This window comes from Dicentrarchus labrax, unplaced genomic scaffold (genome assembly GCF_905237075.1).
Source record: "Dicentrarchus labrax unplaced genomic scaffold, dlabrax2021, whole genome shotgun sequence".
Taxonomy (NCBI): Eukaryota; Metazoa; Chordata; class Actinopteri; family Moronidae; genus Dicentrarchus; species Dicentrarchus labrax.
Window position 1 is genome coordinate 7,838,518 of NW_026136713.1, and position 22,332 is coordinate 7,860,849.

A 22,332-nucleotide genomic window follows, 5' to 3' on the forward strand; every position below is an offset into this window, starting at 1 on the left:
ATCTTACTCAAATACACACCCATGGTCTGATGTGTGAAATGAATGAAAAGTATCTGATGAAACATTTGTGACTTTACCTTGATGATAAATATGATAAATGGTGATGATAGATGACAGAGACATATTGAGAAGAATTAATTCATTCATTATTAAATAAAGGTATTCCTAAAGAGCAGCACTAATGTGTTTTCTGTTATGTTGGTGTTGTTAAGTATGCATACAATGACTTGAGGAACCAGCTGTTGAGATTTGTTTTGCTTGTCTGAAAGTGAAATGTTGAGTTTGATCTTCAAGATGGAGATTTGTGATTGAAGACTGACAGAACATGTACAGCATTTAAGACAGAGAGCATGCTTTATCCAGCATAATAAGAGGTTTTGGTCATGGAAATAAATGTAATCTTTTGACATTTTTTTTCCTTTTTGAATGTGTGGAACTGTATATTATGATTTGTCATGTGGCCATCCAGGCTATTAAGATAAGATAAAATATGATAAGATGTTTCTTTATTGATTGGAGAAATTCAAGTCAGACACAGCAGCATAGGGGAATGTAGTGCAAAAAGTGTAAAAGTACAATAAAGAATCACAAAATAATAATATTATAAAGACACAATAGAAAATATAAGATAATATAGATTGTTGCTGTGCTTTGTAAAACCACAGAATGGTGCATGTGTCATGTGTCCAATAAATAAAATCAATTAATCCAAAAATAATTAAGGTTCAATTTGCGAATGTAGTTCTTTCTTACAATGCCATTATCTCATACCAAAAATCAACCCATCGCGGAACCAATGTGCACAAACAGAGTTTACACGGAGCCATTATACATCCGTACCATACCCTAGCAAGTTAGCTCCTTCAGCTAGCAGTCTGTGTAGCTGTCCTGCTGCTGTGTGTGTGAGTGAGTGTGTGTGAGTGTGTTTGATGAGGTGTGGAGGAAAGAGGAGATGTGGTCCTTTTTCGCCAGGGATCCTGTCAAAGACTTTGCTTATGAACTGCTTCCAGACAGCCAGGAGAAGTCTGGAATATGGACTCTTCATCGGGGGAAGAGAAAGGTAAAAGCGGGCGGAGCGCTGCCGATCCCCCGCTGACGGCTGAAGTCAGCCCGCTTCGTTGTGGAGGCCTGTTTGTTAGCCGACAAGCTACTGTCTGTTCGCTACTTGGATTTATCCTTTAATACACGACCTCCGCTGTTATCTAGATATGTCAGTGTATCCCTCCTCTTCCTCGCTGTTCGTCCCGGCTGCTCTTTGTGTTCGTTATTCTTCGCTAAAGAAGTGAACTCGGGCTTTGTTTACTCCGAGAGACAGACACGTATTTCTCGCCACGTCACCCGGTTTTTTTCCCCCCCTGTCCACTTAACAACTGTACTCTCATTATAATCGTTTTCAAGCTAATCCTTTATCACCTTAATGAAGGTTTGGTCGCTAATCGCCATCAGCAGCTCACATATCCGACTGTCCTCATTATTATCAGTCTGTACTGTCAGTGTGTGTCACTGCAGGGCCGGGGGCTGACAGCCCACCACCAGCTTCCTGCTTCATCATGGTTACTGGGGTTGCATTAAACATCATATGAGGAGATATGAGAGTTGTGTATTTGACTTTTCAGCTACTGTTTTTGATTATTTTGATTGCAAAGCAGAAGTGTTTAATATGATGAAGTTTCACATTAGAGTCACTGATTTCACCTCAACCTGTGTCCTCAGACCAATGGAGAGCCGGTGTCGGTGTTTGTGTACGAGGTAACACAGGGGACAGAGCAGCAAACCCAGCTGGCCAAGGCTGCCTTCAAGCGTATGAAGACCCTGCGTCACCCCAACATCCTGGCTTATGTCGATGGATTGGAGGTATGTATCTGTATCTGTATCTGTGAGTGTGAGTGAGTGGTCTGTGGCTCTGCACACACTGTCGTTGTTGAGTGAGAATAATAGTGAGTGTGTTGTCATGTAACTAACATATATAGTGTCTCATCCCCATCGTCTGCTTTTCTCTGCATGTTTCCGTTCAGATAGAGGTGAGTGTGAATACCGTTGGCCTGTAATATTTGTACAGAAGGTATAGTGAGTAGTGTATGACAGAATGTAAGCACTGTTTTATTTCTTTTTTTGGGCTCAACACGATCATAAATACCCCGCAACTTATAGTCCAGTAGTGCTGTACTATTTTTAATATCACACTCTTGAAATTGGTTCATCTATTACCTGTTTTGCCAAAATAATGAATTGAAAATCAAATATATAGAGAGAAATATTAAGTGTATTACTGGCTAGAGAGACAATGTGCGTTCATTGTCTTCCTCCATGTCCATGTTTGTTCTAGTCAATAGTCCAAAGATGCTGCTTTCCACTCATCAGAATGCATGAAAAGTGCCAAAGTCCAAAGTATAGTATAATTCCTACCACAAGTTAAGTTAAGATAAGTAGGTCTGGGTAATAATTCAGTATTTACATTAATTGCTTGTTAATAGAAGTCTGAGGTGAAACAGTATTTCTTATGAAATACTGTTCAACATAAACAATAAATACATACAGTAACAGTAACTTGTTGTTTCACAGACGGAGAAGAGCCTGTACCTGGTTACTGAACAGGTGACACCCCTGGCAGTCCACCTGAAGGCTCAGGCAGAGAAGGGGGGGTCTGGGGAGCTGGAGGTCTCCTGGGGACTGCACCAGATAGTGGTAAGAATAGGAGCCGTCCGATACTTTCAGGGGAGCCGTAGTTCTGTCACCTGTCCTCTCTAAGCACTTACTCCACTTACTCCCCCACAGAAAGCTCTGAGTTTCCTGGTCAACGACTGCCACCTGCTTCATAACAACTTGGGTGTATGGTCTGTTTTTGTGGATCGAGCTGGGGAGTGGAAGCTCGGGGGTTTAGACCATGTGGTACCTGAGCAGGGAGACCCAACCGGGGTTTCACTACCTGCTCCCAAGGCTGTTTACCCAGAGATGGAGAAATATGACCCACCAGAGATGCCCAATAGCAGCGGAGAGAAATGGTAAGAGACGTGTAAAAAAACCACAAACATACAAATTGAATAATCAGAATAATACTAATATATTATAGAGGAAGTAAAGGGGAACAGAAACATGAATATTTGCAGAGATTACAGAAAGAAGAGGTTCATAATAGGACTATGTAGAGATACCTGAGTAAAGTGTCGGTGTGATATTAAAGTTTTCTGTAGGAACTTTTGTATTGAACTGTGTGCTCTTTACAGGGCGGGGGAGGTGTGGCGGCTAGGCTGTCTGATTTGGGAGGTGTTCAACGGGCCTCTACCTCGCACGTCCTCCCTTCGTTCTCTGGGAAAGGTAAGACACTTGGACAGTTCCTTTGTGTATCTACCGCACCACTCTCATTGTTTCAGTTCATAGATTACTTTTGTTTGTTCTAAAGATACTTCAGGTTGTTGTTATCGGTATTGAACAAGTTTTGTGGTGGTGTCGCATAAACTTTTCATATTCAACATTTCCTAAAAAAAATTAGGAATAGTCGGTGTATTTTGTTGTTTATTTTGCATTAAGGGGCAGATATTTTGCTCATCTAAAGAAGAAACATTGTCACATGAGCAGAGACGGTGAATAAGACACATAATGTTCTTGCTAAGTTGCCTTCAAGCACTGAATTTAACCTACGGTTTCTTCATGGTTTCAGTCACAGCTAAAAGGAATCTTTGTTTGTGACATGGAGAAGTGGTGATGTCCTGACCATGACTGGTGTCCTCTTTGTGCCCACAGATCCCCAAGGCCCTGGTCCCTCATTACTGTGAGCTGGTGGGGGCTAACCCCCGAGCTCGGCCCAACCCAGCCCGCTTTCTCCAGAACTCTAGAGCCCCTGGGGGGTTCCTCAGCAACAGCTTTGTGGAGAGCAACCTTTTCCTGGAAGAGATACAGGTCCACAGACTTTCATAAAGACACACTTTATCATGTATAACAGGGGTTTTTGTGTTAGTGCTACAATCAAACTGCAGCATAGAAACGGATCAAGTTCTTATGGCCACATGGTTTAATTTTATGAGGAATTACCAGCAAGTACCCACAGCCTTTAGTTATTATTATTAGAAATGTGTTTTAACAGGCTTAATATATTAGTATAATAATAGTGAATTGTATAGTAGATTATAATAATAATGGAAAATTCAAATGTTCTCTCCAGATCAAGGAGCCAGCTGAGAAGCAGCAGTTCTTCCAGGATCTGAGTGACAATCTGGACTCTTTCCCTGAAGACTTCTGTAAACACAAGGTGCTGCCTCAGCTGCTCACCGCCTTTGAGTTTGGCAATGCGGGAGCCGTAGTCCTCACACCGCTCTTCAAGGTGAATCCTTATCTCCCTGGGCAACTGTCACACCTTACTGAATATCAGATTGTAGACTGCAGCGTTTCCAAGCATCTCTGATCATTTTCAAAGTTAAACATAAACAAGGAAAACAAAGTCAGAGTGAGACACATATTGATACCAGTTACACTGGTATCAATATCTTCTTGCACAATTCATTTGAGACCCCATTTGGAAGTTACACCTCTAACCACTATCTGCCTCTGTCTGTATCCCAGGTGGGAAAGTTCCTGTCGGCAGAGGAGTACCAGCAGAAGATCATTCCTGTTATCGTGAAGATGTTTTCCTCCACGGACAGAGCCATGAGGATACGACTGCTGCAGCAGGTATGTGAGGCCTATTTCATCTAGCCTCTGAAAACCACACTCATTCAGTTTTTATCTTTAACTTTCCACGTAACATCCAGCAAGACTTTTCAGCTCTGGAGCAATTAAAGAAAAATATCAGTTAAATGTAGGATTTAAAAAAAACTAACAGGAAGTTATATCCCTATTTACCATTTAAATGCCTGTTTTAAAAAATAAAAGCATTTATTTTCTCCAACATTGTTTCTTCTTTTTGTCTGTCTCTCTCTCTTTGTCTGTCTCTCTCTCTCCTCTCTCTCTCTCTCTCTCTCTCTCTCAGATGGAGCAGTTCATTCAGTATCTGAACGAAGCGGCCGTTAATTCCCAGATTTTCCCTCATGTTGTTCACGGCTTCACAGACACCAACCCCGCCATCAGAGAACAGACTGTTAAGGTAGTTCACATGCTTAAACACAACTACAGACCAGGAGGTGTTATTACTTATCTACTGGCTGTTGTCAGTCTGCTGTAGCCACAACTCTTCTCCGTTCCTCCCCTCCAGTCTATGTTGCTGCTGGCTCCCAAGCTGAACGAGACCAACCTGAACCAGGAGCTGATGCGTCACTTTGCCCGGCTGCAGGCCAGAGACGAACAAGGCCCGATCCGGTGCAACACCACCGTCTGCCTGGGCAAGATTGCCTCCTACCTCAACGCTGGGGTATAGTATACAGTACATAGTACACAAAAAAACTAGTAAACCAAAGTTCAGTAAAGAATCTGTTCAAATGGAAGAATTTGGTTATTTCTCTCTTTGCAGACTCGACAACGTGTTTTGATTTCTGCCTTTTCTCGAGCTACTAAAGACCCTTTCCCAGCTTCACGCTCTGCTGGTGTACTGGGCTTCGCCGCCACACACAACTACTACAGCGTAACAGAGATCGCAGCCCGCATCCTGCCCACCCTCTGTGCCATTACTATTGACCCCGATAAGAGCGTCAGGGACCAGGTACACATGATTTGTGACTACATGGTGTTTCTTATGACTTAAATGGACAGTTATTATTTAGATTGTTGTTTATCAGCAGTAAAATTCATTAATTTCTTTTTAGTCAGTGTGGTCCTAGAATAAAGATAATAAAGAAAGACAGGGCAGGATTCAAGCTAATTAGTAGTAAATACTGGCATATAAGGTCAACCTTGTATAGTGATGTTTAACCTCTGTAGAGTTTTTTTTGTTGTCTCTGGAATATACTGATGCATTTCTCTTCTCAACTGCCTTTTTCTCTCTGTCAGGCATTCAAAGCCATTAAGAGTTTCCTTACCAAGCTGGAGACTGTGTCAGAAGACCCCACTAAGCTGGCTGATATAGGTCTGTAACACACTGTGCTGCCGAAACACACATACTTCTGCTGCTGAGTCACATATCGTTAGCAGAATGAATAGACACGTTTCTTTGAGTTATATTTCTAAAAATCTGAAACTAAAAATATTCTCTCTCCTGTCCGTCCTGCAGAAAAGGACGTAGCATCATGTGCTCAGGCTGCAGGTGCTTCTTCCAGCTGGGCCGGCTGGGCAGTGACCGGTATGTCCTCGCTAACGTCTAAGCTGATCCGCAACGCTCCAGGGACAGAGGGGGGTGCAGCAGCCGAGGGCAGTGGGCCCGACAACGACACCAGCCCTACCAGTGCCACAGATGAAGCACCTGCACCCGGTAGGGTTATCACAGTTGATTTGTTTGACTCCTGTAACATTGTTGGACTCACGACGGACAGTTTTGAAATGAGGGTTGAAATCGATGCAGCAGAACCAGAGGTATTGTCTTTTTTTATTCCGCACATTCTTCTTCGTTGACAAAACCTGACGCCTACGTTAACCACAATGCAGTTTGACCGCTGACAGTTTGATCTGAGATTTGAGTGTGTTTTTATAGCAGCAGCTAGTGTACCTGTGATCCGTTAACCAGGGGTGATGGGTGGGCTACAGAAGTCTGATAAATTCACTTCTTTCTAACTCCACACTACCAGATTTTTTTCATTTTCAATCTTCAGCCCCAACCAACACTGACTCAAGTGACTCAAGCATTTTATCAGATTTTGCACGGCTCCCTCTGGTGCTCAAATTACTATATTCGCATATGTAGTAACCCCTAAGACGTGTAAACACACTGTGTATAATCGGTTCCCTTCTGTCTGAAACCTTATCTCTTGTTTCTTTCTTTGACAGGTTCTGAAGCTAAAACTCCACAAGCCTCTCGGACTCACCTCGCTACCTCTAGTGGTGCCAACCAATCACAGACTCTTGAAGTAGCGGACAATGATGACAAGCCAATAGGAGACCGCTGGGATGAAGAGGAGGACTGGGGAAGTTTGGATGTATGATTGCACAACTTTTGATTGATTGAAATAAATTTAAAATGATTATTGAGATACATATGTGTATGTGATATTATGTTGTTACATAATTGTCATTTAGAATAAACGAGTATCATAAATTGTTCTTTTTACTTATAGGAGACAGAGAAAGCTCAACCTGAAGCAGATGACTGGAACACTGACTGGTCAGGAATGGCATCATCCAAAAAGAAGGCCAGTGACAGAGGAGTATGAGCCCTTTAATTTGGACCCATTATACAGTTATATTACATTAGTGCTAATACTGCTCCACTGATATCATTGCCACTACTACTGAGTAATAATGATAAAAGAGTTCAAGAACTTTGTAGTGTGTGTTCTCTCTATATATGGAGGACATTTCTGCTGTTTCTATTATTTCACTTAGTCTCCATTTCATTCTTTTATCATCTCTCTAATATCTAGGTGGGCCGGTCGTCGTCCTCCACGGCGGTGAAAAAGCAGAGCTCTGACTGGAGCAGCTCAGGCTGGGACGCCGATGACAGCTGGTCCAACGAGAAGGAAGGGCAGGGACAGAGCTCTGCGGGCGAGGAAGGCTGGGGCAACGACTGGGGGGAGGAGGACACGGACACAACCTTGACCAATTCAACGCTGCCCCTGCCCGAAGGAGTGCGATTAGCCAGCGACTACAACTGGGACAGCAGCAACGCAGCCATAGGGACCGGTCAGAATGATCTGTTCGCCAGCGTGTCCCAGAGAAACACAGCCAGCACTGCTGCCACCACGGTGAGGACAGAGGGAGGCAAAAAGACAGAAGGGCAACAGATTGAATTAGTATTGATTAGATATGAGAGATGGGTCTGGCTATGGAAGACTACTGTTAGTGACATCGAACATGACACATCAGGAAGAAGAAACCCCCACAGGCGAACTGGCAATGGAAAGGAGTCAGTCGCTTATTTCTAGCAGATTAACCTGCATATTAAAAACCTGCATATACGCACTAATGTTGGTGTAAAAAAGGTATATTGATCTGCTGGCTCTAGCTTTATATTAGGTCTAGACATGAGAGTGGTGTTGATAAACATCAAACTATTTCTGTAAATTAGGTTTAAAAAAAACTTTATTCTTTCTTCACACAAGTTGTCTAAGTAAAAAAGGTCAGGAATATATATTTTAAAAAAGCATTTCAGTTCATTCATATTTTCTTGTGTCTTCTCCCCGTCAGGCTGGAGATGGCTGGAGTGCCGAGGCAACAGGAGACTGGGGAGCTGAGGAGAGCTGGGAGTCAGTGGATGGGAACCAGGGTAAGTCTCAGCTGGCTCCCCGTATCATTAGTTTTCCCCAAATGAGCTGCAAACAGATGGTGCATGTTTCATTTACACTTACTATGTAAGTAAATAAATAGTAATAAAAAACTAACCGTCTGTGTGACTTCACTGGAACATTTCTTCTTATATGTCCCAAAACCTTCACTTGAACTTCTTCTGTATTCACACTAATGAAGTATTATTGTGTTCATCTACACCATTAACTATCTGAGTGTATGCCTGTATGCATTGAACTGTCTGTCTTCATTACCTTCCAGGTCTCAGCAAGGCCGAGCTTTCCAAGAAGAAACGGGAGGAGAGGAGGAAAGAGCTGGAGGCGAAACGGGCAGAGCGCAAAGCTGCTAAGGGTCCTCTCAAACTGGGCGCACGCAAGCTGGACTGAAGGGGAAGCAAAGAAAGATTTAAGGGCGGGGACAGAGAGGGAGGAACCTGGACAACAGTAACGCGACCCAGAACAGTGGATGGAGGGTTGACATTCCACAAACAAAGGACCAGAAAGAAGTGTTAGCAGTGACGAAAATACTGTGAGCAGTCGCTATCATGGAGGCGGCTTGTTGGTCAGTAGGTGACTCTCTGCTTCTGACAGACGGGTGACAAAGGATGGCAGAACTGAGACAAACACAGAGACAGAAAAATGGAAGAGAAAATCCAGAGAGATGTGAAGCAGCACTTCCTGCAGCAGAGTTGTTCACACAGAGTGTCTCCCTCTGTTTTATTTTTTTTTTTAATTACAAAACTCCATAAAACTGCAGTTGTAAAGTAAATGTATATAAATGGTGCATCTTGTCTTAAAATGACACAAAGAAATGACACTTTTTTTTTAAATTGAGAAATATATATAACAGAACTCAAACATGTATTATACTGAATGTTTTTCGGTATACACACACACACACACACACACACACATACACACACACACACACACACACACACACACACTCGTAGTGGTTATGAATGTTTTAGTTCAGCTGTCACTAACTTACAGATTTAAGACTTAAAATCGATCCATGCATGCACTTGTGTATTTGTTTGGCCTGACGAAAGGTTTCATGGCAAAGAACTACAGCTGTGTTGAGTTTACTTTGCACATACAGCATTATACTGTATTTTACTGTACTGAACTGACCCAAACAGACAACATGTTTGACTGGTGTCATAAATGTGTACATGCACTGCAGACACACGATGAGCACATGATAGAAATAATTAGTTAAACTGAGGCTGGAGAACTGGTTTTGAAAGGGGAAATCCATTTATGTGTTTACATGCCTCTTCCTGTGTGTCCTATGTGTGATAGTGCTGTGGTGGAGGGGTAATGAAATCAATGGAGTTTTATTTTGAAATCTTTTGAAGGTCATGCATTTGAACTTGTATAATCTTGCAGATCTCACTGAAACCTTTTGAGATCATCCGAAGAAGTACAGTATTGGGTGTGGTCAGGGTAAAGGGGTTCCCTAAACGTTCCTTTTACTCTTTTATTTGTGCCTTTTTATTTAATTGCAGATCTGCTATGTAGGATCACATCCAAGAACTCTGAAATGTCTCTCACCAGCAGATTCTGTGTTTTCATCAAACCTTTCAGTGTAACCAGATATCTGCTGTCTGTGTTGGATGTCTTATTGTTAGGTTTGGTGTAAGATGCTGTATAGATAAACCCGGCTGACACAATCAATACCCATCACCACTGGAGCTAATGTAAGGAACTATGCTTTGTTGGTGGACTGGATGCAACCTTTTATAGAGAATCCAAATCGTGTAGCATGTGAGCTATTCTAAAATAAATGATTGAAATAAACATGCGTTTCTTCTTTTAATTCAAAGGCTGTGCTGTGAGATATATATGTATATGTGTGTTTTTTTTTTTATGTATATATATATATATATATATATATATATATACACACATATATGGCAGGAACAAGATCCAAACCATCAACATGTACGCACTACCAGTCATCAGATACCCTGCTGGGATCATAAGCTGGCCAAAGGAGGAGATAGAAGCCACAGATATCAAGACAAGAAAGCTCCTCACCGTGCACGGAGGGTTTCACCCCAAATCCAGCCCCCTGAGACTGTACACTAAGCGGAAAGAGGGAGGCCGAGGACTAGTGAGCATCAAGGCCACTATCCAGGATGAAACATCAAAAATCCAAGAGTACATCAGAAAAATGGCCACAAAGGATGAACTGCTAAGTGAATGTCTCAGGCAACAAAAACCTGATAAGAGTGCGGAGGAAGAGGAGCAGACAACCTGGAGGGACAAGCCCCTACATGGCATGTACCACCGCCAAATTGAAGAAGTGGCTGATATTGAGAAGACCTACCAATGGCTGGAAAAGGCTGGACTCAGAGACAGCACAGAGGCACTGATCATGGCAGCACAAGAACAGGCCCTAGGTACAAGAGCCATAAAGGCCAAACTCTACAAGAGTAAATGGACCTGTACTTGTATAGCACCTTTCTAGTCTTCCGACCACTCAAAGCACTTTTACACTACGTGCCACATTCACCCTTTCACACACATTCACTCAGTGATGGCAAAGTCCATTGAACAGAAACTAACACTCATACATTTTCATACACACTCACACACCGATGCACGGCATCGGGAGCAATTCGGGGTTCAGTATCTTGCTCAAGGATACTTCGACATGTGGCACCAGGAGCCGGGGCTCGGACCCACAACCTTCCGATTGAGGAACGACCTGCTCTGCCTCTGAGCCACAGCCGCCCATAGATCTGACCCCAGGTGCAGACTATGCAAAGATGCCCCTGAGACAGTCCAGGACATAATAGCAGGGTGTAAGATGCTAGCCGGTTCAGCGTACATGGAGAGACACAACCAAGTGGCTGGAATAATGTACAGGAACATCTGTACCCAGTATGGAATAGAAGTACCCAAATCCCAATGGGCTGCACCACAGAAGGTGGCTGAGAACAACAGGGCCAAGGTGCTACAGGACTTCAGATTCCAGACTGACAAACAGGTCCTGGACAACCAACCGGACATAGTGGTGGTAGACAAGGAGCAGAAGAAAGCTGTGGTGATAGATGTGGCCATACCAGCAGATGCCAACATCAGAAAGAAAGAACAGAGACGAAAGAAAGGTTGAAAAGTACCAAGGGTTGAAAGAACAGCTGGAGCAGATGTGGAAGGTCAAGGCGAGCGTGATCCCCAAACTGAGGGAGTGGCTCCAACAGATCCCAGGAACAACATCAGAAACCTCAGTCCAGAAGAGCGCAGTCCTAGGAACAGCTAAGATACTGCGCAGAACCCTCAAACTCCCAACTTAATAATAATAATAATAGTAATAATAATAATAATAATAATTATCATATCATATCATATCAATATTATTTCCACGCTAGCTTCCTGCTTGGTGATGTGCACAATTACAAAAATGATGTTATTGGATTGTTGGATTTTCAATCTATTTAGGCACTTGGTTATCAACAGTTTGGACTTCCACATTGCGTCAGGATGTCTTTTAATGGAGCCAATCCGATCTGCTGATGTTGTGATGATAAAAATACAAACATATTCCACATAAGGTGGAACAATAGTCCATATTTATTTTCATGTGTAGAAGAAAGTTGGTCTAAGGCACATTCAGTTATTTCAAAATAAAAGTTGATTTCATATATACTGTGTACGTCTGTGTATAAACATACATTTAAATAAATATAAAATATATTATATGATATTAACCCTCAGGGACAGCAAGAAAATCTATTTTGAGTAGAATAAGAAGAACAGTTTCAGATTTAAACCACCATAGGACAATTCTACATTATGTGGATTATTTGATAGTGGACCAAAAAAAAAAAAAGGACCTAACCTTTTTTCTCGTTTACCCAGTTAACATTTCAGGAATGTATATGCTTGAAAAGGAGAAGTTTCTTTTTAGACCTGTCGCCTACAGTATGCAGCTGGTTTTATGGAACAAACTTTGCCAATTAATGAGCAATTAATGATAAAAACTTGAACAATTCTATTATATAAATATTGTATAACAGTGAGAGCAACCATTATAATGAATATTCATAAAACCTTCTAATTGTTAATCTAATGATTAACAATTAATTGACAGTCCTCCTTACAAATGATAAACTTTATTAGAATGTACTTTCTGCTTAAAAACGTTGAACAAGCAATGATTGGAAGTTAAAATAAATTAATGTTTTATATCATCTCTAAAATGATTTATCTTTAATGTCAGTTGACAGAAATGGGAGAACAGTCTGTTGTGCTAGAAAAAGACCTTCGGAGAACAATGATAGAGATTTTAACATCCCCAAGTCACCATGGTCGAGCCAGGTTAGGAAACTACAGAAAAACTGCAAGTAGAATTGAGATCTGCCATCGATCTGACGGTGAGATACCCATTCAGGAGAAAGTCCATGCTGGACGAGGTATACACTGTTTTCTGATCATTTTTCTAGCCTTTTTTGTTTTTTTTTTTTTACTTGATATCAACGTTATACATGTCAACACGACCATTTATGATCATAGAATTTTTATTTTTATATTTAATTTTAAATACAATTTGTATGTTTATCAATTTTGTTGAGCAGAATTTAAAGGAATATCAATATGTATATTGATAGACCATCTAAACTGGCTTATTAATTATTCATAAGAGAGAGCATGTAGGGAAAGAGAAACTGTTCAAGAAAGGAATTGTCAGGATATTTCAGAAGTGCTACATTGAGTATTCAAAATTTCAAACGTCAGAATGCTAAATTAGCATATATATATAGCAATATAGGCTTCTGTTTCATCATAAATCACCGGCCACTGTTCTCATGCATACGCTTGGAATAAGCCTATGGTTTGAAAGGGAGAAAGCAAATCCCCTGACTGAAAAGGACATGAAGCTGGACGGAAAGTGTTTCTAGATGTTTTAAGTGGAACAAACAATTTCCCCAAATTATACTGGTCTTACCTTGCATCTATGTCTGGAAGTACCCAAGAAGTGATCAAATATCTCAGCAGGAATATAACCATATATTTCCAGTGGAATTCACACAGTCATAAGGTGATGTTTAACCCAGCTACAGCAGTAGTGAGGAATCCAGAAATAAGAATGAGTCAGAGTGAGATAACACTGGTCAGCCTTGGAAACTTAAATAACAGAGACATGAAACTGGAAACTTAAAAGTTTTCCCTTAACAGGAAGCAGGATGGATTTAACAACCACAGTGGCACATGGAGGGGAACATATAGAGTTTAACTTAATCTATATATAATAACTTATCCACTTAGCACATCCATTTAAGGTTTTCAGAGACTCTTCTCCTTCTCGTGAGGCCGATACAACTAAATGAGCTGGACCCCTATTAACCACCACATTCCTTTCTATGTTTGTGTACAAAGCAAAACACAGCAACTTAGGATATTAGGGCCCCAGGAGGTTAACTGTGCCGTGATGTTCTGGTGCAATCCCGCCCACTGTCACCCACTGATTAATTATTAATCCATCCTGTCACATATCTTAATTATTATTGTGGTGGCAACGTCGGACGTTGAACAGTCAATACAACTACATCTCATCCTGGGCAATGTGCTTCCAGGTCAAAGTGACCAAGGTGTATAAGTGAAAAGTTAAAACCAATATTAAATCAATTAATGGTTTCAGTAAGTGCAACCCCGTGTGAGGAAACTCCATGTTGGATAAAGAAAGACTAAAATCCAGAATCACACAAATTATTCTTTAATCAAAACAATTAAATGTCAGAGGAAGACAAAACCTTGTAAATACCAGATCAATTGTGAACTAAAGGTGACAAGTCATGAGAAAAGTTTAGTTCATGTCTACTTTCAGCCCACAGATCATTAAAATAAAAAGTGCATATGATATTAAATGGCATTTCTGTCAGATATGACCACAATATCATCCTATTAGCTTATTTTGATTATGTAAAATATCCATGTTGGACTAAGCAGAGGTAACTGATTCAACTAGCTTATTTATTCATAAGCAAGCTGTTTTTATTTTTATAAATAGAAAATACCTTATAGTCTATATATCTACATCTACAGTCCTCTTCAAAAAGTTCTTATTACAACATCTAAACATATATTTCATCCTGGCACCTTAATTAATTTGTTTAATATGCTGTTTTATTGTGCTAGAAATTTTAAAAAGTCTGAAAAATATCGGGCCTTGATCCCAAACCAACCCAGCTGTTACTCTAACAACAGAAGAGCGGAGAGACGGATGGAGGAAAGTTCACAGATATTTGCAGTGAGTGATCATGATAACAACCAGTTAGGCTTTAGTGGTGATCTATTAATCAAACCCTAAGACTTCAATCACTGCGTGTTCTTGTCTTTTTCTTTTTTACTGCCTCCAAACAAAGCTCCTGCCAGAGCAAAGATACCCAGACCCACCGCTGCAGCCACACCCATGACCATCGCTGTTTCTCCCGCCTTACGCACCTGCAGAGGAAAGTCCATCCATTGTAGTTAGAGAGCAGAGAGACAATGAAGAACTTTGTCTTTATGACATTCAACACTGCATTAGAGTTATCCACAACTATATGACTCCTATATTAAAACATTTTTAGCTAATTATTTTTGTGCCACCCTTTTCCACTTTTTTCACCATTAAAAAATGTCAGTAATGTAATCCATTGTAAGTCAAATAATAACTTTTACCTTTCATTTTTATAGAAAAAATATAGATTGATTGTTGGCATGTTGTGATTTTTTTTGTTCTTATTTTCTAGTAATTCTCAAAAGTTAAACACAGAATGATGGGTCCACTGACCTGCCGGGACTCGGCTTTTCCGTATCGCAGTTCGGTTACGAAGTGCTCACAGTTCCCCCTGAAGACGCAGTACGGCAGCTCCTCGCCCACACGCAAGCTCGCCTCCCTCACTATGATGTGAACAGGACGAGGCTTGTACTCGCTGTCCAGGCTGTTGTTTATTTTCCACCGATCCTTTCCCACCACGTCCCACAGCTCCTCTTTCTTCACAATGGCTTTCTCAACTAGGACAGACATCATGCTGCTGGAGCCTGCACCCGGGACCTCAGCTAGGAATAGCAATGAGAGAGAGAGAGAGAGAGAGAGAGAGAGAGAGAGAGAGAGAGAGAGAGAGAAACAGGTTTATGAATTAAATATTGCAAACAAACAAACAATCTAAGTTGATATTCTGAGATAATTAACAGCCATATAAAGCTGTTATTGTATTGTGTATATATCAGTCCAGACGGATGTGTGGAAGGACTCACAGGGTGGTGCCAGGTGAACAACAAAGCCATCACCAACATACACAGCCCAGTGCTGATAGGAGCCCCGGAAGATTTCTATCAAGTCCCCAGGCTCCGGTTTCTCATCATACTTGGATTACAACACACGGAAAATATGTTTGACTTTGCAACAGACTTTGTTTGGCAGCAACATTTTGGACCAGACTCTGACACAATCTAGGTTAAACAAAGATAAAACGTTTGAATAAGACTACAAAGCAGCTGTGACACTCCTTAATTAATCTACACTCCACAATAAATAATATTTAGGGACCGAGCACTAAAAAGTGCAAAGACCCTTTTGTTCTTCCAGGAATTATTATTATTATACCTCTGGGACTTCGACCGCATATTTGACCCCCGCACCATGCTCAAAAAGTCATGAAAATGTGCACAAAATTCAAACGTAGCAAAAATACCGATATGACATTGTCCTCGTGCACGGGCGCCGCCAAACGTCTAAGCCACGCCCCCCAGAATCAGCCCCCAAGACCCGTAAGACCCAAATGTACGAAAATTGGTACGCATGTGTATGATGATAAAAGAAGCAGAAAAGTCTCTTGGACCCATACCTCAAACCCAACAGGAAGTCCGCCATTTTGGATTTTGTGGACATTTTTGGCGATTTGCACACGTTGTATTTGAACGAACTCCTCCTAGGGAATTTATCGGACCGACTTCAGATTTGGACACAGCCATCTAAACACATTCAGTATTAAAAGTTGTGCTATTCACGTTATTCCGTTAAACATTGTGGATGTGGCGTGGCGTCCCGTGTCGTGCAATTTCAAACCTTCGCCATAAAAAGAGGGATTCGTAATAACTTCTGCGTACATGATCCGACTGCAACGAAACTTCACATGTTTGATAAGAGTCCCGCCCTGAACACATAGTGATAGCGCCACCTAGTGGCAACAGGAAGTAAGTGCTGCGTGGCGATTTCGAGCTGATTTACGTGACATTTTCATGTTGTGGTACGCGCTTGTTACGACGGCACGTGACGCGGTCGCAGCACACCCCGACGCGCGCCCGGTGCGAGATCCCATCCAACGCTGCTTGCAGCTTTAATTCTATTTATAACTCATTATTTAGTCACATTTATATCATTTCTGTTTTGTGAGTAGTATAAAAGTGACTACAACTAGCATCCTGTTATACAAACCTGTGTTGTAGAATGATAAATGAATCAACATTGTAGCCTAGCTTGTAAATATTTTCAATAAAAGTTGCATAATGAAACATAATAAGATAGATAGATAAAACACAAAAAATACAATGATCTAATATTTAATATTTGGATTAAAGGATAATTTACTTACAGGTGTGGCAGCCATGTTCGTCTTCTTCTGTAATGCTCTTACTTATAGCACCTGTGGGCACAAATCATTTCATGGCTCTATTACAGACAGTGTTACATGCTGTGACCACTCCTTGTACCAATGATCAGGCATATTCAAGATTCAAGAGGTTAATTATCACATGTACAGTAAGAAACACAGTGGTTTGTACGTACAATGAAAATCTTACTTTGCCCGACTCCCTGAGGCAACACACAAGTAGAAGAGTAAGAATATAAAAATTTAAAATCTAAATTTTTTTAATATAACTAAAATATAACACATAACTTACAACTTAAAATGCAGATCTGTTATGTTAAACAGAGGAACCCACAAGCTGACCACAAACTCAGTTGGTACGATTTCCAAAGACAGGCTTTATTGAGAACCAGGGTATGAAATGGTGATGTGTAGCTCCTGCTGGCAGTGGTGAGAGGATATGGCTGAGACCCAGGCAGAGTGGAACTTGAAGATGGAGGGCAGCGTGGCTGATTGAAGGAGCTCTAGTGAAGGCAATGATCCTGAGGTACGGAAAAAAGTTCTCTAAAGTTCTCAAACTTGGCCAAGAAAGTCATTACAAGGCTTGGAGAGACAACGATCTGGCAGAGTGGATGGAGAACCGGGGTTTATATACTGCAGGACTGATGAGTTGATGGCTGGCTGGCAGGTTTGAGCAGTCAGACAGGTGAGCAGGTAATCATGGAGATTGGGAGGAGTCCAAACACACAAACAGAGAGACAAAGGGAAACCAAGGAGGAGAAAACTACTACTGACTATAACAAGAACATTGTACAGAAAGAAACCTGAGTTGAATAAGATGATCTGTGCCTCATCTGTGTGTGCTCATCTACACACAGTAATATAGTCTAATGCAACAGTGCTGCAATGAATCCTCTCTTCATGACCTTCAGTTATTTATTTTATTTTAATTTTTTTGCTTCGTACAGAGAGCTGTTTCTCTTTCAGTTTCTGAAGGTACAGCAGCACAGACTGCACCTCCACCTCTAAAATGACCACAACCTTGAATGAACTGAACATTATAACCTTCATGAATCTCGGATTATTATATAAGACTACATTAGTTTTAACTAAATGTATTTAATAAAATGTCCATGTATAATCATCATGTTTGGGTATTTTTGTCAAAATATTCTTCAACCAGCATACACAAACTTTTTGATGAACTAGCTTTAAGTTAAAATTAGGGATTGGATTAAGCAGAGTAACTGATTCAACTTATTTATTCATAAGCAATTACCAGCAAACTATTTTTTAAAAATAGAAAATACCCAATTCCCTATTACATTCAAAACTCCTATATATATATATATATATATATATATATATATATATATATATATATATATTCAACCCCCCAAAGATGTAAAGGATTTATCAATTAAAGTTTTTTCAAAGAGCAAGATTCTGCCTCGGCTGACTTCTTTATGAGTTGAGTGATACATAAAATCAACATAGAAAATGTATGATGTAGTATTTGTGTGTAACAGTATGTTTTGTTAAGATAGCCATGCAGCAGAGGGCTGAGCACACAACCCTCGGGGGATCCAGTGTTGAGAGTCAGGGGGGCTGAAGTGTAGTGACCCACTCGAACCACCTGTGGTCTGCCAGTCAGGAAGCTGTAGATCCACCTGCACAGGGAGGAGTCCAGACCCTGAAAATGACTACACACTGAAATACTAATAACAATAATAAATACAATAACAGCAAAATAAATATAAATGTGCAACATTCACTTTCTGTTTTTTTATGAAAATAAACACTAGAGCATTACTACCACTACTACTACTACTAATAATAATAATAATAATGACCCAGACTATGTAAGATTTATACAGATTTTACTGTACTGTTTTATATATAATTAAAGAGAAAGTCTGCTCAATTTTCATTATTCTAATCAAACTTTCTTCACATTTCCTTTTCTTTCGTAGGTTAGCTTAAACTTTCAATGTAATCTGGTTAAGGATGATCACCACTGTACTCGTGGGAGATTTGGACTGATTTTATTGTATCATTTATTTATTATTTATGGAAATTAACTATTAACTTAAACCCTGCTGCAAGACAGATGGCTGCTGTTCCTGAGATCTGTGCCCTATAGTTTTAACAACAACAAAACAATATGGTATTTAAAAAATGCAGATATGTTTCACATGGTTTCTGTCACACCTTAGATTAGTTTTAATTGCTGCTATCTTTCATTTAGTAAGTACCAGAGAACAAAGGACCAAACCTTTTTTCTCGTTTATCCAGTTTCAGGATTGAAAAGTGTGAGTTTCCTTTTAGACCTGTCGCCTACAGTATGTAGCTGGTTTTATAGAACACACTTTGCCATTTAATGAGCAATTAGTTATAAAAACTTGAATGATTTTATTGTATAAATATTGTGAGAGCAACCATTATAATGAATATTCATAAAACTATCAAATAATCAATATAAATATCTAATGATTAACAATCAATTGACAGTCCTCCATACAAATGATAAACTTTATTGGAATGTACTTTCTGTTTAAAAACTTTAAAAAGCAATTTAAATGTCAGTTGACAGAAATTGAGGAACAGATAGAGATTTTAACATCCCCAAGTCACCATGGTTGAGCCAGGTTAGGAAACTACAGATAAACTGTAAGCAGAATTGAGATCTGCCATCGATCTGACGGTGAGATACCCATTCAGGAGAAAGTCCATGCTGGACGAGGTAAACACTGTTTTCTGATCATTTTTCTAGCCTTTTTTAAAAAATGTATACTTGATATCAATGTTATACATGTTAACACGACCATTTTTGATAATAGAATTTTTATTTTTATATTTAATTTTAAATACAATTTGTATGTTTATCCATTTTGTCGAGCATAATTTAAAGAAATATCAATATGTATATTGATAGACCATCTAAACTTGCTTATTAATTATTCATAAGAGAGAGCATATAGGGAAAGAGAAACTGAATTGTCAGGATATTTCAGAAGTGCTACATTGAGCATTCAAAATTTCAAACGTTAGAATGCTAAATTAGCATTAGCATCTCAGTCTCAACTGTGGGCTACTTTAAGCTTAAAGCCTTCCTGAACAGGCATTACACCGATCAGCCATAACATTATGACTACCTGGGCACCCTGGTAGACCACTTTTCTTTCCTTGGACCACTTTTGATAGGTACTGACCTCTGAAAGACCGGGAACACCCCACAAGAGCTGTTTTCTAACTATCACAATTTGGCCCTTGTCAAAGTAAATAATTTGAAATTATTCTCATGAAATTAAATGATAATAAAAGTTTACCGTCATCATCTCTATTTCTTTTATTATTTCTTTACTGTTATTTTTGTCATTGCGTTAGTTCCAGAGGGAGACAGAGAAAGCGAGAGAGAAGTTGTGAGGAACAATGTTCATATAAATTGAATTATGTAGGTTTTTGCTGGATTGTAGCCAGATTATATCTGTCATATTAAAACAAAAAGAGAAGCAATGTCATTTCTTATCCTTTTATTCATGACATTGCTTATTTTCTGCTTCCTGATACAGCTAGAAGAAGGTTTGCATTCCACGTCTTGTCCTTACATCCCTTTTGAACTTGAAGACTTTGACTTAGATTTTTCAAATAAGTAGAAGAGTTTGAGTAGAACCCTAGAATTCAAGAAGGACCCTTTTGAAGACAAACTCAAAACTTTGGACAGCTGTCTTACATTTTGTGACAAGGTCCACAAAAACATAATTAACAAACTGGATGTGACCTCTGCCCTGGTCAACTTGACCAGTCTTTTGCACCGACCTCAGCAGGTACACTAAGCCCTCTACAAGTGAATTTGTAAAAAATTATTATTATCATCTATAATAATCACAGAAGTGATTGTTATCTTGGTTGTATGTCCCCATATTGCAGATCACCAACGGATCCTTGGGTTGTTGTATTGTAAGATAATAGCTGCTCCATTAATGTTTCAATAGAAATGGTTTAGTAGTAATTTTGTGTATTAGGTGTAACCCTTAACCAATCACTGTTTGTACAGAATACTGAAGATAAAAAGGCCAATCCAAGTGAATGTTTCAGCAGAAGCAGTGGCGGAACTAGACTTTCATACAAGGGGTGGCCAGAGGGTGGTCAAGGCTTTATCAGGGGGGCCATATACTAGGCCTAATAAAGGAAAATCCTGGGATACTTTAACCTGGTACCTAACATGCCTTCTTGACAGTTGAGTTAAACTCAGTAAAAAGAGCTTTATGACGGACGGAAAGTGGCTGGAGGACATGGACCTAAGTTTCACTTTGAGTTTCTGGCGCAGCAATTAAACGGGCGCACCCTCATTCATTCAGAAAATTAAAAACTCCCGTGGGAAAAGTCGGTGTCTTGGCAAAACAAAGAGAAGGCTGCACATCACGGACACAAGACGCAAGACTCAGAAAGACGTTTATTCTGCCTTCTCTGTTTGTCTAAGAGGTCAGGTTTACAGTTTTTCAAATCTCTCTTAAATCAAAGGTCGGAGTCCCATGTGAACGTTGGAACAGGTTTTCCTTTTGTTTCCAGTAATCTATAACAACTACTGTTGTTCAAAATAGCTGCTCCATTAATGTTTCAATAGAAATGGTTTAGTTAGTAGTAATTTTGTGTATTATGTGTAACCCTTAACCAATCACTGTTTGCACAGAACACTGAAGATAAAAAGGCCAATCCAAGTGAATGTTTCAGAAGTAGAAGAACTAGAAGAACTAGAGGAAGCAGAGGGTGACGACCTCCTTCCAGTCCGTTCAACATCAGAGGTTGGAATTCATTAAAGGACAGGTTCACAGTGTTTCAAAACAATAGTCAAATGCTCAAGTGAACATTGAAACAGGTTTTGCTTTCTGTATTCATTCTGCATTCCTCCTTTAAGTGATGGACAAAAACAGAAACAGAAACAGAAATATAGCCTATACAAAGTTAATATGAGGCTTCAGCCACCCAGATTAAACAAATAAAATGGATATCTTTCAAGGTTACAGCCTTTCCTGAACAAAATGTTCTCTTTTTGTTACTATCTGCACTGTCCAGAACCACAAAGAAGAAAACCTCCAGGGATGGTCTCCTCAGGCTGATTCAGCTTCATATTAGCTTCATATAAACTTTTGAATACATTTCTGAACAAAATGAGAACTGTGAATTTTGTCGTCCATCAATTATATTGAAAGCACTTCAGGAAGAGGAACACTGTTTCTGTGTTCATATTGGCACCTGTATTTGGGTAATTTCTAACTTTCCACGTGTGTCAACCAGAATCGCGACTCACATGTAGTGTGTTATATCAGTAAAAGTTATATTTTCATGAATGTTCAAACCACAAAAAAGGAATTCCCATTGACATGTTAACTGTTTGTTTTATTGTAAGAAAATAGCTGCTCCATTAATGTTTCAATAGAAATGGT

At 39.9% G+C, this 22,332-nt stretch overlaps 2 protein-coding genes across 3 annotated transcripts; one reads left to right on the forward strand and one right to left on the reverse strand.

Annotated features, from left to right (window-relative positions):
* Positions 1-835: 835 nt before the first annotated feature.
* scyl1 (SCY1-like, kinase-like 1) lies at positions 836-10,103 on the forward strand. 2 transcript variants are annotated; one of them, XM_051419287.1, is made up of 18 exons: positions 836-1,060; positions 1,714-1,854; positions 2,563-2,685; positions 2,776-3,002; positions 3,225-3,315; positions 3,742-3,897; positions 4,160-4,318; positions 4,558-4,665; positions 4,964-5,077; positions 5,186-5,341; positions 5,441-5,629; positions 5,917-5,992; positions 6,137-6,334; positions 6,847-6,995; positions 7,134-7,208; positions 7,440-7,760; positions 8,203-8,281; positions 8,563-10,103. In XM_051419287.1, the coding sequence occupies exons 1-18, from the start codon at positions 953-955 to the stop codon at positions 8,685-8,687; spliced, it is 2,595 nt and encodes an 864-aa protein (XP_051275247.1). In that variant the 5' UTR covers positions 836-952; the 3' UTR covers positions 8,688-10,103. The 2 variants fall into 2 exon arrangements, with proteins under 2 accessions (XP_051275247.1, XP_051275246.1); XM_051419286.1 differs by having other exon boundaries at positions 837-1,060; positions 7,134-7,223.
* A 3,901-nt stretch (positions 10,104-14,004) lies between these two features.
* rarres3l (retinoic acid receptor responder 3-like) lies at positions 14,005-17,553 on the reverse strand. Its single transcript, XM_051419289.1, has 5 exons — positions 17,199-17,553; positions 16,889-16,939; positions 15,552-15,660; positions 15,085-15,353; positions 14,005-14,753 (listed from the first exon to the last, which is right to left on the reverse strand). Exons 2-5 carry the CDS (start codon positions 16,901-16,903, stop codon positions 14,628-14,630), a joined length of 519 nt encoding a protein of 172 aa, XP_051275249.1. The 5' UTR covers positions 16,904-16,939; positions 17,199-17,553; the 3' UTR covers positions 14,005-14,627.
* Between the last annotated feature and the right edge of the window lie 4,779 nt (positions 17,554-22,332).

Excerpts from the sequence above, each read along its gene's own strand:
- scyl1 (XM_051419286.1), top strand. The coding sequence starts at position 953 with ATGTGGTCCTTTTTCGCCAGGGATCCTGTCAAAGACTTTGCTTATGAA. Across the intron at positions 3,898-4,159 it reads TTTTCCTGGAAGAGATACAG|ATCAAGGAGCCAGCTGAGAA; the intron begins GTCCACAGACTT and ends TGTTCTCTCCAG. Across the intron at positions 4,666-4,963 it reads GGATACGACTGCTGCAGCAG|ATGGAGCAGTTCATTCAGTA; the intron begins GTATGTGAGGCC and ends TCTCTCTCTCAG.
- rarres3l (XM_051419289.1), bottom strand. Across the intron at positions 15,354-15,551 it reads TGTTCACCTGGCACCACCCT|CTGAGGTCCCGGGTGCAGGC; the intron begins GTGAGTCCTTCC and ends TGCTATTCCTAG. Across the intron at positions 14,754-15,084 it reads GAAAAGCCGAGTCCCGGCAG|GTGCGTAAGGCGGGAGAAAC; the intron begins GTCAGTGGACCC and ends TTTCCTCTGCAG.